The sequence below is a fragment of the Bombyx mandarina genome, chromosome 15 (assembly GCF_030267445.1).
Source record: "Bombyx mandarina strain Sakado chromosome 15, ASM3026744v2".
Taxonomy (NCBI): Eukaryota; Metazoa; Arthropoda; class Insecta; order Lepidoptera; family Bombycidae; genus Bombyx; species Bombyx mandarina.
Window position 1 is genome coordinate 10135218 of NC_143221.1, and position 14939 is coordinate 10150156.

The window sequence follows — 14939 nt, forward strand, 5'->3', positions numbered from 1 at the left end:
GGGTCTTCTGTATAAGCTGCTTTATTGTGTGTATGTGGTCTATGGTACTGTATCCTCCTCGAAACCCGGCCGCATCCGAAAGTTTAGCCTTTACGCCGGTACGCCGCATTTCACAAAATCTCGAACCTTCTACCCTGAGGATCCTAACCACATTTTCGAGGGTCTTGTCAACGTTGTTAGTGGTTTCCATGGCAGCGAATTGGTTCTCCAAGTTTGACTGAAATATTTCAGATCCCACTATGGTCAGCAGTAGGTTAGGTCGGAGCCTGGACTTCGTCAAATGGACACGTTCAAGCTTGAAGTCGATATTCAGAGAACCTCTTATGAGCCTGTGATTGTTACCGGTATTAAGCCTATTAATCACAGAGACGTCCCTGAATATATGCTTTTTGTTCACTATGATGAAGTCGATCTCATTTTTTGTTTTGGTGTGAGGGCTTTGCCATGTCCATTTCCTTTGGGCCTGCTTCTTAAAGAATGAATTCATTGAAAACAACCCCTCTTTCTGCATTTGTTCATTTGAGCATTTGTCCCCTATGATTCCTAATGCCAAAACCGTGGGATCCTACTACCGTTTCACTGTTTTGTACTCCCACTTTTGCTCCCACTCCAAGTTGGTCGCTCAACCACTTTATTATGGTAAAATGTAATGTCATAATTTTTATACAACAATGTTTTGTAAAATAAATGTTTTTTTATAAAAATATTTGACACGGATTGACTGGCTAAAGTCATGGATTTAAACCCACATTAACAGCGGTGTGCCAATGACATGTATTTAAACACCCTAATGAAACGAAAACATTACTCTTAAATAATTAATTAGCAAATACTGAGTAACTTTAAAATAAATAGGTAGTAGGTAAATAGTATCTATATACAATGTCATTCAGAATTCGGTTAGTATTAAAACAAAAATTTCCAAGAAATTCATGTTTGTACACTCCGCTATTCCCTTATGTATTAAGCCGCAACTGAAATACAAACCGCCAACTTGTGGAACAAAATGGAGCAGTGACGTTCGGACTTTGGCAATTATACTTTTTCATTAATTATACTACGGAAATGACATAACTCAGATTTTCACCACATTATCTAATTAGCACTTTAAAAGAGCACCCTAACGTGCGAAATACCGCTAACTATACTAGCTCATTCTTCAAATCAGAACGCATGACTGCTTCGTGATAGAAATAGACGGGACATCTACCACCAACCTACACGTGCAGACAATACACCCTCTCTACCACTAGTAAAGTGCAGTTGACGATCGCATTACACTTGGATATTAGTCAGAGAAGGCCACCGCGTCGTTGCCCATTCTCCGGTAAATTGCTTACTCGTCTTTAACGCCACCCACAGCACTTTACAATAACGCTTTGTAAAGTTTCTAACAGTGATTTAATATTGCTCTTCGCTACGCACGGTTGCATTTAATTGTTCAATATTGAAATTCTAAAATTGACGTCGAGTTTGTATTTTCATCAGAATCTGTTACTAGAAGTGCCTCAGACAAATTAAAAGCAATTGTTGTAAAAGCCCATGATTTCATTTTGTTTTGTTAACTTCGTCAAAATGGTACGTTTGTAGGAGTATGATACCTCGTCCCACTTAGCTGACTAGATAGTTTTAGTAATAATCGGGGCGGGGTATTTTTATTCCCCTCATCATAATTTTTTTAGTATGGGACATTTGATATGATGCAGTCTACCACACCAAACACTAGTTTGGTATCACCATCCTCTCTATTTCTGCTGCGGAGAACCCATTCGTTCGTGTTGTGGTTGCGACAGTCTTAATATTATGAAGACTAATGATGGAATGATGTAAACTGAATGGTCCTTGAGTTCATTCACCGTAACAGATATTCCTAAGTTATTCTTTCCGGGATTAATATTCTTATTCAAGTGCCATCTTCTAACGAACCACTCTAGAGACACTAAATGGCGTAGTTTTTGCATGCGATATGTTTGTATCCTACTCGGGCCTAATAGTTGTGACAGCTTCCATGTATCAAAAAAAGTCTTTATTCAAGCAAGTCCTTTCACGCGTCTTCGAATCGTTATAACTTTTAAGATATTTAAGGTATCAATTTTCCTGACCTATCATGCATAAAGATACAGCTAATAATTGGCCAGTTGTTATGACTACATTAAAACCTTCCTTGTTGAAGGACATTTCATAGTGCTTTGAATAAACCGTTGAGTACATGCAGAACACATAGAGAGAAGTATTCTGTAAATCAGCGCAGTAGTTCCAGAACATAGCGACGGACTCAGCTCCGGGTGTCACAGTAAAAAAATTACGGGATCATTTCAACCAATTCTTTAATGGAAGATAAGTAAAACAGAACATAAAGAACAAATCTTTTTATTGGGCGAACTCAAATTTATTTAGGTAGTAGCATAGCCAGGTAATGCCAGGTGTTTAGACCATCCAAGAACGTATTTAGGATTCTCACTACAGCTCCGTTAGCGACCTTTGCAATAGCTCCGCGAAAACGATTCACGTAGTCGATGATTACTTCCTCGACAAGTGCGTTCACAATATTGTCAATGTCTCCTCCGCCAACAGCGCCATCCAAGTTTGACTGAAAAATTTATAAAGACGTAAACAGTACTAAATTTTTGTATAACAATGAAGCTTCGATCATAAGAGATTACCAAACTGGTCCTCTCAAATCTCTAAAGCTAGTTTTTTTTTTATTACTTAGATTGGTGGACGAGCTCACAGCCCACCTGATATTAAGTGGTTACTGGAGCCCATAGACATCTACAACGTAAATGCACCATCCACCTCGAGATATAAGTTCTAAGGTCTCAGTATAGTTACAACGGCTACCCCACCCTTCGAACCGAAACGCATTACTGTTTCACGGCGGACATAGGCGGGGTGGTGGTACCTACCCGTGCGGACTCCCAAGAGGTCCTACCGCCAGTGATTACGCAAATTATAATTTTGCGAGTTTGATTTTTATTACACGATGTTATTCCTTCACCGTGGAAGTCAATCGTGAACATTTGTTGAGTACGTATTTCATTAGAAAAATTGGTACCCGCCTGCGGGATTCGAACACCGGTGCATCGCTACACATGAATGCACCGGACGTCTTATCCTTTAGGCCACGACGACTACTGGCCACGTTTTCCTGAGGTGTTTGTGTTGTTGCCATTTAGATTAGAAAACTAGTGCTTCAAAACATCGCATGTAGTAGTAGTAGTAGTAGTAGAAAGTAAAAGTTCAAATGGATGATTGATTTATGATTCCAAAATCAATTTTTTTATGGTGTTAACATGGCACAAACGTTTTTCCATTTGGGCGCAGAGTTTGAGTTACATCTGTTTTTTAGATTAATTACAGTGCTATATTTAGGTATATTATATCTAGTGTATTACGAATTTCATAATGGGTAAATCAACATCAAACAAAAACCTTATCTTAGATTTTGAACGTCAATGGAATTTCTTGTTTGGAGTCACTAAAAATGATACATAAGGCGGTGCATAGGCTTTATCAAAAACACGTGCTTATGAGTGGTACAAAACGTTCAAAAGTGGTCGAGCGGTCACGGTCACAATCTGAGAGAATTTTGCTAACACTAGCCCAAACAAGAGTAGTGCTTCGGAGACTCTACCGCCGGATCGGAATCGCGACGCGACTGAGAGGATCCGGCGAGAATCAGTGGGCTGTGTCTATGGGTTGGTTCGCTCGTCTAACTCTTCGTCATAATCGACAAGTTCGACGAGAACGGTGACCGGTTCTTGAGAGGCCTAAAAGCACCGAGAGTGAATTCGAGGGATCAAACAAGACATGTTTCGGGCAATGTCGGCTTTGCGTTGGGGCAACGCGGTCAGATAAGTAATTAATTAGTCAACAAGCTTCGGAGTGGCGCATTACATTTGACCGGTAACGGAAAGAGCCACGCCAAAATCGATCAAAAGTCAGTCATGTTGACTGTTTTTTTTTACTAATGCGGTATTCTGCAATCGGGATTCTTACTGGGAGGTCAAACGTAAATAAAGAATATTAGTTGAGGGCTATGCGGCATTTGTGAGAGCGAATTCGACGAAAAGGGCCAGGTTCGCGCAATGAAAATACTTAGAATTTGCACCACGATAATGCGCCTTCGCATAAAGTCAACATTGTGAACAAATTTTAACTAAAAATTCAAAAAAATAATTTATTTATTTTTCCTAAACTTAAATTACCACTTCGGACACCCGTTCTCATATTTGGTAGAAGACATAATAATATATAAGAGAATTCGCGGCGGTAATTGAATTTAATTCCGGAAAAAGGGTTTAAACATGTTTTGATGATTGGATTATTGGTTGGCATAATTGTACCGTTTTTTAAGCACGATAATGTGAAGGTAATGAAATAAATATGGATGAATTACGAATAATAATCAACTACGACATTGTGTATTATTGATATTTTGCCAGTACTTTCTTAACAGAGTAGTATGTATTCGAGAGTGACAATTTTCGATAGGATCAATAGATCGTACGTCAAATCAAAAAAAAAATTGGTTCGTAAATGTATGGCAATTGATTTTAAGTGTACCTTGAATCCTGGGATGACAAACGTCAGATTTTCAATTCGTTCGATAAGGATAGATTTCTTGTCCTCAGATTGTTTCAAGAATAGTTTTGCGCTAAATCTGAATCCTTCAATATGGAATCTGAATAAAAAGGAAAATGTTTTAAAAATGGCATAATCTGTAATTACACTATGATAATAATATGTATTTAAGTCGTCGTGGCCTAAAGGATAAAGCACCCGGTGTATTCGTATCGACCGATATGACTGTGATATGAATCTGTGCCGGTGTTAAAATTCCACAATAAAAAAAAACAAGTCTCTTAAAATTAGTATACTGTTATTCAAAGGAAAAACGATAAAAAATAATATAATCTATCTATCTATATATATATGTATATATAAATGAATTTCTGTTCTTTAGTCTCGCTAAAACTCGAGAACGGCTGGACCGATTTGGCTAATTTTGATCTTGAATTATTTGCGGAAGTCCAGAGAAGGTTTAAAAGGTAAATAAATATGAAAATGCTCGGAATTAAATAAAAATAACAATTTTTTTTCCTCTGATGTGTCCTTTGATGCGTGAGGAAACAAGCCTTTCAAAACGATTTCGGATTTAAAGTCTTTTACTTTAAACTATTATTATTTTTATGTTGTATATTATTACATTTATATTAAATTTACTGCTCCTGATGAAGGCAAATTGTATGGTCACTTGTATTTCTATCCTTAAGATAATATATATATTTTTGAAATAGTATTTTGACTCACACGGCACCACCCTTTCCGTACAGAGGAATAGCGGCGAAGAAGTCACCAAGCAGGTCATATTCTTCTGTAAAATAGTAATGTTATAATAATTCACAACTTTATTTATATTTGAATGTTAAAAAGAAGTGCTGGTTGGCTCGGAGACCGCTGTCATCATTCTACTTGCCATCAGTTTTCAAAAAGAACAGGCATTAAATTGGTTTATAGTTCTGAATTCGTAAAACGAATGCTTCTTGTTTTGTATATTTCAGGAGAATCCGTCCTATACAATAACGTGTTTCTCTGATACTAGATATTTGACATTAGTTAGCTAAATACCTAGAAGTTAAGTATATTTAATGTTGTTTTCTGTAACTAAGCAGAAATCTAATAAAATATTTTAAATAACATTCGCGATCAGAAGTATTCGTATCACAAATTATTTAAGTAAGGAAATAAAAACAGTTCGAATTTCCTTTTACTTACCAGCACTGATTTCGAGTGTTGGCACAGAAATGTCCACATCGAAGGATATCTCGTTAACATTCAAAATACTTTTGTGGACAACGAAGTCTCCCACTCCCGTTGCTTGAGCGTTTTTCAGTTGCAGGTCCAAACTGAAAGACAGCGAGTATTGTTACTAAGATCCTTTTGTTTTAAAGTATACATTTAGTTCGAAATGTACATTTAATAAACACACATACAATGTGTACACATACAAATATGTAGGTATTCTGAAAAAGGTTACTTTAGTTTTTTGTTGTTGGAGAGCCAGATTCTTACGTAAACTACGTAAAATACCACCGCCCTGACTATTTCTGCCGTGAAGCAGTAATGCGTTTCGGCTTGAAGGGTTGAGCAGCCGTTGTAACTATACTGAGATCTTAGAACTTATATCTCAAGTTGGATGGCGTATTAACGTTGTAGATGTCTATGGGCTCCGGTAACCACTTAACACCAGGTGGGCTGCGAGCTCGTCTATCCATCTAGCAATTAAAAAAAAGACGATAAAATAAAACAAATAAATCGGCAAATAATATTAAATGGGTAAATGTTAACCATTATATTTTAAGCAGAAGTCAGCGGTTTGACTGTGACGCTGCGACTGATATCCATCAGCGACGGTAACCACTCATAGTCAGACGGGCTGTATGCCTACATACGAATAAAAAAACGATCAATGGATTATCTATCTATCTCAGTGATTCTCAACCACTGTGCCGCGGCACTTTTGTGTGCCACCAAATTTTGCAAATATATATATAATAATGTTAATATTATTAAATTATATCATTTCAAAAGAAAAATATTTTTAACATGAATATATATTTAAATCCACAAAAAATAAATTATTTTATTATTTGCTTTGCAACGCGGTTTTTCTTAGTGCCAAATTATGATGAAGCGGCGTGCATAGCAATAGGAATATGTCTCAAGTCGGCGCACGTCGGCGGTGTTGTTTTAGTGATAGTTGGGATTCACAAGGTGTTGCATAGTACTTACTGCACCTTTTCCTTCGTTAAAATTGGCAAATGTATGTGATTAGGTAGTAAGTAAATAATTTTTATCGTTTTCTTTGTGTGCCGCCAATTTTTGAAATAGTTAAATATGTGCCGCAAAAAAAAAAAGGTTGAGAATCACTGATCTATCTATATAAGTTTTTTTTTTTTTTTTTTCTTTTTTTTTTTTTTTTTTCCTACCTATGCTGATAGCCTTGAGAGGCTATTTCAGCTTCGCCCTAACGTTTGTAGGTGAGCTCGCGGGGCTCAACCGGAGTGTTGCTAACACTGACCCTGGCAAGAGCAGTGCTTCGCAGAATCTACCACCGGATCGGAAACGCGACCCACTGAGAAGATCCGGCGAGAAACTCAGTGGGCTTTATATAAGAATAAAGATGTTGGCAATATATGGATAAGGTGTTAACAAAATATAATATAACGTCATACTTTGTTAAGGGTGTTAGCAAAATATGGATAAGGCGTTGACAAAATATTACATTAACATACTTTATGATTTCTGCAGGAATAGTGATATGCGTGCTCTCAATCACAAGAGGATCAAGTACGGGAACTCCTTTCTCTTCCCATCCTTCTAAAATTATAGTGCGAAGACGTTGGAAAAGCGTCGTTATGATAGCATTGATGAGAATGTTGCGATTTCCAGTAGCTTGAAATCTTTCGAACTCCTCTGCAATTCAAAGATATTGTTTACTATTATAGAAAGCAGTATGTCTTATATACGACTATCCACTGCTTTTTTAAATTATATTCAGGCGGAGGACCGCATTCTGTGGAAAGCATTGGGGAAGGCCTATGTCCAGTAGTGGACAGATAAATGCTGATGATGGTGTTGATGATGATGAACAAGATATGCCAATGCTGAGAAATTTTATTTCGTCTAATAAAAAGAGAAGTTAATTATTCTTGGAATGGTAAATCCTGAATAATGGGCCGTTAGCGCCTACATCAATGCTTCAAGCTCGATACTCTAGTCAGCCTCGCTTGAAGAAATATACAGTAAATTCTCTTTATTAGCGGGGTATACGTTCCGTGAATAAGCTGCGAATACAGAAACTGTGAATATGGAAAAGCGCGCTTACAAAGGATATACGGTTGGATACCTACATACATATTGGAATCCTGTTTATCAATGTGTACCAGATCCGCGAATAATAAATCTTTAGCCGCGAACTTGGGAATTGGGTCGCATTTTTTAATCCTTGAATAGTGAAAACTTAAATGAAGGAAACGCGAATAAGAAGCTTTTACTGTATATATATAATTTTTTTATTGTCTTTATAGGCAGACGAGCATAAGGCCCGCCTGATGGTAAGTGGTCACCGTCGCTCATGGACGTCAGCAATGCCAGTGGCAGAGCCAAGCCGCTGCCTACTATTAAGTACTCTCCGCAAGCCTCGTTTGAAGAAGGACATGTCATAGCGCTCGGGAAACACCGTGGAGGGGAATTCATTCCAAAGCCGAATGGTACGTGGCAAAAAAGATATCTGGAAACGCACAGTAGATGAACGCAGTGGCTCCAGGTAGTATGGATGAACTCTACTCCGGTGATGGGTGGTGCGATAGTAAAAACGAGATATCATATTAGTGTGAACGGAATTTTCTCCGGTGGCGGGTGATGACGGAACCATTTCAAGCAATTGCTCAGGGCACTCCCCATGGAACTTACGGTACAGAACACACAGATAACTGAATAAGGAAGTATTCAAACGAATGAATTTATTACCTATGCCAAAAGAATCTCTGTTGGCTTTAGGGGCTGCTGCTGCAACGGCACACAGCGCCAAAAGAATAACCAATTTCATACTGAAACAAAAATTACATATAGATCGTCTAAAATGTTTTAAAATTCACATTTTTTATCATTAAACCAATTTTGTATTTGTAATCACAGTTGATTACCAACAATTTTGTAATAACGACGATGGGTTAATACTTTCTGATTGCAATATAACAATGTATAGAGATCACTGATAACCATATACCAGCAGTATTATTCATCACATTGTTATTGCTTTTCATTAAAACTGTATTATGTTAGGGATACAAAAAAAAAAAAAATTGGCCAACTTTACTAAGCACAAAAACAAAATTCCGTATTGAAATGTCGAAAGAAAACCGAAAAACAATAAATTAATTTATATAAAATTCTATAGTTATTTCCATTTTACGTTTTCAATGGAATTTAAAACTATCTGTGAATTGAAAATTATTTAAATACAATAAAATTGATTTCAATCAAAATGCACTTTGTTATTATAATTACAGGTATGTATAAAAAACATAAAATACCTAAAATTTTTGTAACTTTTCAAATAATCCCTCACTTCGTGGTACATACACACTCCACTAACTGTACCGATTCGCTCTTCTGAGCCACTTTTATAATTTAAAAACTGTTATCTATCGATTATTAATCTTCACAATACATTTTTGACATGAAAATTAAATTTTAACTATATTACATTGATACAAAGGAACTTTGTTAATCACGACACTACGTTATCGAACAGTGTCAAGCTGATGCTTCATTTGACTGTCGACAGTATGTAAAAGCGATCATTGCTTTATAACTAAAGAAATACATATCAATTTGCTTTAACTTCTTTAAATGAAATGTCCTAATTGGTTTTTTTATTACGAAGCTGGGCCATAGAGGTGACTGCCGTCTACCGTGACGTCAGTAACGGCTGTTCTACCCTTCAAATGGGAGTGCATGATTGCATCGAGGTCGTCGGCGGGTCGACTCTACGGCGGCCTTTCTGGGTGGCGGTGCTTTAGGCTGTCCAGGTGGTGCCGCTGATGGTTTCGGATACCCCATTGGACCATAGTCAGGCTGCCGGGTTGGAAAGCGATACGCCGTCAGCCGGTTGCGCTTTATGGATGTGAATTTTGCTGTGCGCTAGATAAAGTACTGGTGGTGTGATGCGCTACCTCGACGCCTCCGATCGCCCTGAGCCGTCACAAAGGGTTATCGCCTCCTACTGCTACAATAATAAAATAAAAATAAAAAAGCCCTTTATTCCATGCAATTACAATTTTTTTTAGTATATTTTTTGTTATATGCATGGAACCCTCCAAAGATTTCCATTTTGTTTTGTCTCTGGCGACATAAACCCAGTGTGGTCCAGCAACTTTTCTGATGCTACAATACATACAACCAATAAAATTCTGATGTTTACATGTTTTCTGTTTGAAACTAAATTAAATATAAAATCTTCTCTGTTGCCACCAGAAGTTTCAGTTGTATTATAGGAACGGAATTTTACCATTACTACTCCGTAACAGAAATAAACAGGATGGTATTTACGACTCGTGGCCGGTTATGGTTTGGCGGTTGAATTTTAATTACACGGTCTTAATCATTCAGCATAGTAGTCAAGTCGCATGATTTCTGCTGGTAGAACGCATTATTAACCTACCCGTGCGGGTAGGTACCAACCACCGCCCTGTATATTGCTGCGACGAAGCATTCCAACGTTTAATTCCAAAAGTTTAATTAAGTAAAATTAGTAAAATTATTATCACGAGAAATTATGGATCTATGTAAAATGGTTTGCCGGAATGAATGTCCGATAACAATGATTGATGTTTTTTTTAATTGCCTAAGGATTGTTCAACGTTTAACCTTCGGAATTTTTTATTATTAATGGATACTATTAATGGATGATGGTAATTAAGTTCTCTATAAATAAATAAAATCAAAGTTTGGAGAGCGGTGCTACTAAATAATTGAGAGTTGAACCTCGTCTCACTAAGTTCCTTATGGCACTTTGTGATAGTGTCTATGTCTTTCTTCAAACGAGACTTGTAGAGTAATCAGTTTGGCTTTGCCCCTGGCCTTGCTAAATTCTTAGGGCGACGGTAACTACTCACCGTCGGGTGAGTCGTAAAGTCTGCCCATGAGGGCAATAAAAAAGTCTTACGTACGTCTTTGTTTAGTGTCGTTAATGCGATTTAGGCACATGTCCAATATCTTGTGTACCATGATAGACTTGTATAGGGACAAATCTATTTAAATAACTACAACACAATCATTGTTATACACTTTTTTCTTGATTTTTAGTGGGATAAATTGGCAGAGGGGACTTTGTTGTCCATGGAAATAATAAAAACATGGACTATGCCGCCAAACTCGGGAAATGAGATCGAAGTTTCGTATATTGGAATAGCTTCTCTATCTATAGCTATGTGCTATGAATTTGCAGGCAGCCCCAGCTGCAAAGGAACTAACCTCTGGCTGAGTTTTTCGATAATGATTCATTAAATATCATTCGTAATCCTAACTAGGTACCTAACTAGGTGCTAACCTGTAGCTGACTTTCTCGATACCAATTCATTAAATATCTATCATTCATGATCCTAACTAGGAATCTAACTAGGAACCTAACTAGGTACCTAAGTAGGAACCTAACTAGGAACTAACCTGCGGTTGAGTTACTCGATACTAATTCATTAAATATCATTCATGGTCCTAACTAGAAACTAGCCTGTGGCCGGGTTTCTTGATACCAATTCATCAAAAATTTTAGTGTTGCGTCTATTTCTTAGATGTATCTTGAGGTGGCCAAGAAAATGAATAAATGCGTTTACTTCTTCAAATACTCATTATATTGTTTTTAATTATTTTACAAATACGAAATTGAAATGCGCGTCCATCTTTTTTCTTCGTGTTATAATAATTTTAAATTTTGACAATTGGTGCCACTGTTGCGTTTCCTGTTTTGTGATTGGTTCGTGCGATATGACGTCATCGTTGGCCAATCACAGCCATCAATGTATCACGTGACGTTGATTCGTTAACATTTAGTTTATACTATTCTGCAATAATACCTCCTGGTTAGATTATTTTGGAACAGTTCAGAACAGAAATATTTTTGTTATTAATTGCGTGTACGAGTACAACTATAATATTATTATTACGAACAGATTACGTTTTTGACCATGAAGGTGTCGTAAATGTTAAAATTATCAAAAAAATGTTTCGAAATTAAGACTTTATTATCTGCGTAAGTATACGATTAGTTTACGTCTATGTCGTCATTTGCGTAACGAACGAGATCTTGGATTATATTAGGATTATTATCTAGGATGAAGGTTTTAAGATACTAAGATATACTTGCCTGCATCAAAACGGGCCCGATCCAAATTTGGGCCTAAATTGTATGTACTACAGATTACTAATAGTCGTTGAACTTTAAATAAATGAAATCAGTGTTTGATTGCATCGTATCGTATCGTAAAGAGCTCGTAAAATCTAATTGAATTAATTTTCCCATGAGCACAACAGTACCACCACAAATGATGCATACCCTTGACACAATTCAGGAAACTAAATGAATTAGATGCATATCTACTATACAACCGACGCTCCCATAATATGTTCTCTGCTCTTTATAGCATATTGCTTAACGTGTATCCATAACTCAAAGGCCAGACAAGCAATTGTATTCACTGAAAAGGTATCCTGATGTTTGTAGTCGACATATTAGGCGGATATTTAATTTTAACGTGTAGATCAATGACCTGATTTGAGCGGCACTAAATGTATATAGATGCGCGAATGTTATTGCTCACAATTAGTTGTAAGTGGTTTGGTTTTAAAATATAGACTGACAGCCAATGTAATGAAAATTTATTTTTGCTGACACGGTTACGTTGTGAATAGAAAAAAGTTTGAAGTGTATTCACAGCTTGTGAAATTAAATTCAATCAAAAATGCTTAGTATAATAGAAGTCATTGTGAAATATTTGTAGACATAAATATTAATTAGATTCTGCTTTAAAGCAGACTGGTCTTAAGACCAGTAGCTGTTCGGACGCAAGAGGTAAGATTTATTGTGTCATATAATTTATTACATTTGAAGTCATGCGACGCTAAGCCAGATGTCAAAACTCCCATGATAACTAAATAGCTGCCAACAGACAACTAATTAATGGCGCGTTGAAAGCCGGGTTCGTGGTGATAAATCAATTGTGTGCTTGGACAATAAATTTTTTTCAGTCAACAAACAATTTTGTCGTTGACACCACAATCTGGAACTGGAGTGTTCAAAATAGGTCAGTGATTGTAATCATTAATAGTGCATGTCGAAAGAAAAACCAAGAACCATAACCAAGTATTTCGACCAAGATTTGATTGATATCTGTCTTGAGCCCGTGTGTTTGTGTGACAAAACGGATACCATTCATTCTGTTTTCATAATTTGTTTTAAATACAGTGTCTTTAGTTTAATCGATTGCTGATTAAACTAAAGACAGTTTTATTCTCTTTCTTGACAATTCACTTTTGACAGTTCAACCGCACATTGTAACTGTACGTAGTGTTAATTTTACCGTACGTAAAATAATGTCTATCTTAGTAGACAGTGTGTGCATTTATAGAATACTATGAAACAATTGGCGCATAAATTCACACAATTCGTTGCTATTATTTACTTCGCAACGTCGCGTTGGAAACGTACCTACTTCGAATTGGTGCCTTGAAATCGCCAGGGGTGAAGTACCGCAGAAGTTGATAAAATTGTAAGACTTCGAGAATACTTTACATTACATTACATTACATACATTACATACATTACATACATTACATACATTACATACATTACATACATTACATACAATACATACATTACATACATTACATACATTACATACATTACATACATTACATACATTACATACATTACATACATTACATACATTACATACTTACAATACATTTTTAAACAAATATGTATAAAAAAATCTTGATATATCAAGTAGTAATAATCTTTGGCTATCCACGATTGTGATTTTTTTAGAGTTTTTGAATAAGTCGAATATATTAGTATGTAAAATTTTGTGACAAACAATGTTTTATCGATGCTAGTCATTACTGACCCAATCAACGACTTTTCATCAGGTTAAGGTTATTTATAGCAAGATTTAATTATTTCAGTTAGTTCCGTAGAACACAAAAGTGGACATGACCACATACTTCCTTTTTCATAAAAAAAAGTCGTTTTACGTCTGTCAGCCATTTCGAGAGTTTCCGTTGTGGTTTTTTGGAGTTTACGACATTCTGTTTTAGTTATAAAATGCGTTTTATATAAAAATGAGTCACGCCCGCTTCTCTGGCAGATTTGTGATTTGACTTAGTTTCGATCGCTATCAACTTACCGTGATCGCCCGCCATGCCAATCTGAAGATTTCTTGAAAACTTCATCGGTTGACATCCATTTTTCAAAGGTTGACATCCATTTTTCAAAGGTTGACATCCATTTTTCAAAGGTTGACATCCATTTTTCAAAGGTTGACATCCATTTTTTTATTTCTCCACCTCAGCTATTTCTCCAACCCATATATTTCCCACCTGATAGTCACTATAAAAGATATTACGACGTAGGTCGTGCCACCCACCTTGAAACATGAGTTCAAAGTCTGAATTGCATTGTACACTAGCTCTCCCTTCTAAACAAACTAAAATCTATATCTAGGTCCATGTCTGGGTCTAGATTTTGACTTTCTATTCATATACTTGTCACCGCACGATTATACTAAATCACTAAAAAGCGGTTCGATTAATTTTGAGAATAAGAATGGAACTGCGGTGCTGAGGAGTTTGGACATCAGAACCGTATGATAAGGCCACCGCATATTGTAGGGTATTTTCTTTTTATAAAACTTTTCTTTCTCCTGATTTTCTTGGATTGTCATCGTAATCTGGGCTGATTAATTCATTCGTTTGTGTTAATCATGCTTGATATTTTTTACAGTTCCTTGAGTTTAATAGCATATACATGTCTATTTACTTATTTGTCAAATTACCTTCGTTTATTCTAAACTTTATGCAGTAGGTAAAGTATAGATCTACTTTTATTTTATTTAGTTTTATTGCTTAAATGGATGGACGAGCTCACAGCCCACCTGGTGTTAAGTGGTTACTGGAGCCCATAGACATCTACAACGTAAATGCGCCACCCACCTCGAGATTATAAGTTCTAAGGTCTCAGTATAGTTACAACGGCTACCCCCACCCTTCGAACCGAAACGCATTACTGCTTCACGGCGGAAATAGGCGGGGTGGTGGTACCTACCCGTGCGGACTCCCAAGAGGTCCTACCACCAGTGATAAATTTAAATATGTTA

The 14939-nt window shown here is 36.5% G+C and overlaps 1 protein-coding gene across 1 annotated transcript; it reads right to left on the reverse strand.

The window, feature by feature from the left end:
* Nucleotides 1-2354: 2354 nt before the first annotated feature.
* LOC114247948 (uncharacterized) lies at nucleotides 2355-9221 on the reverse strand. The gene is made up of 7 exons (XM_028181038.2): nucleotides 9102-9221; nucleotides 8536-8615; nucleotides 7299-7479; nucleotides 5779-5909; nucleotides 5314-5377; nucleotides 4567-4684; nucleotides 2355-2590 (listed from the first exon to the last, which is right to left on the reverse strand). Exons 1-7 carry the CDS (start codon nucleotides 9146-9148, stop codon nucleotides 2390-2392), a joined length of 822 nt encoding a protein of 273 aa, XP_028036839.2. The 5' UTR covers nucleotides 9149-9221; the 3' UTR covers nucleotides 2355-2389.
* Between the last annotated feature and the right edge of the window lie 5718 nt (nucleotides 9222-14939).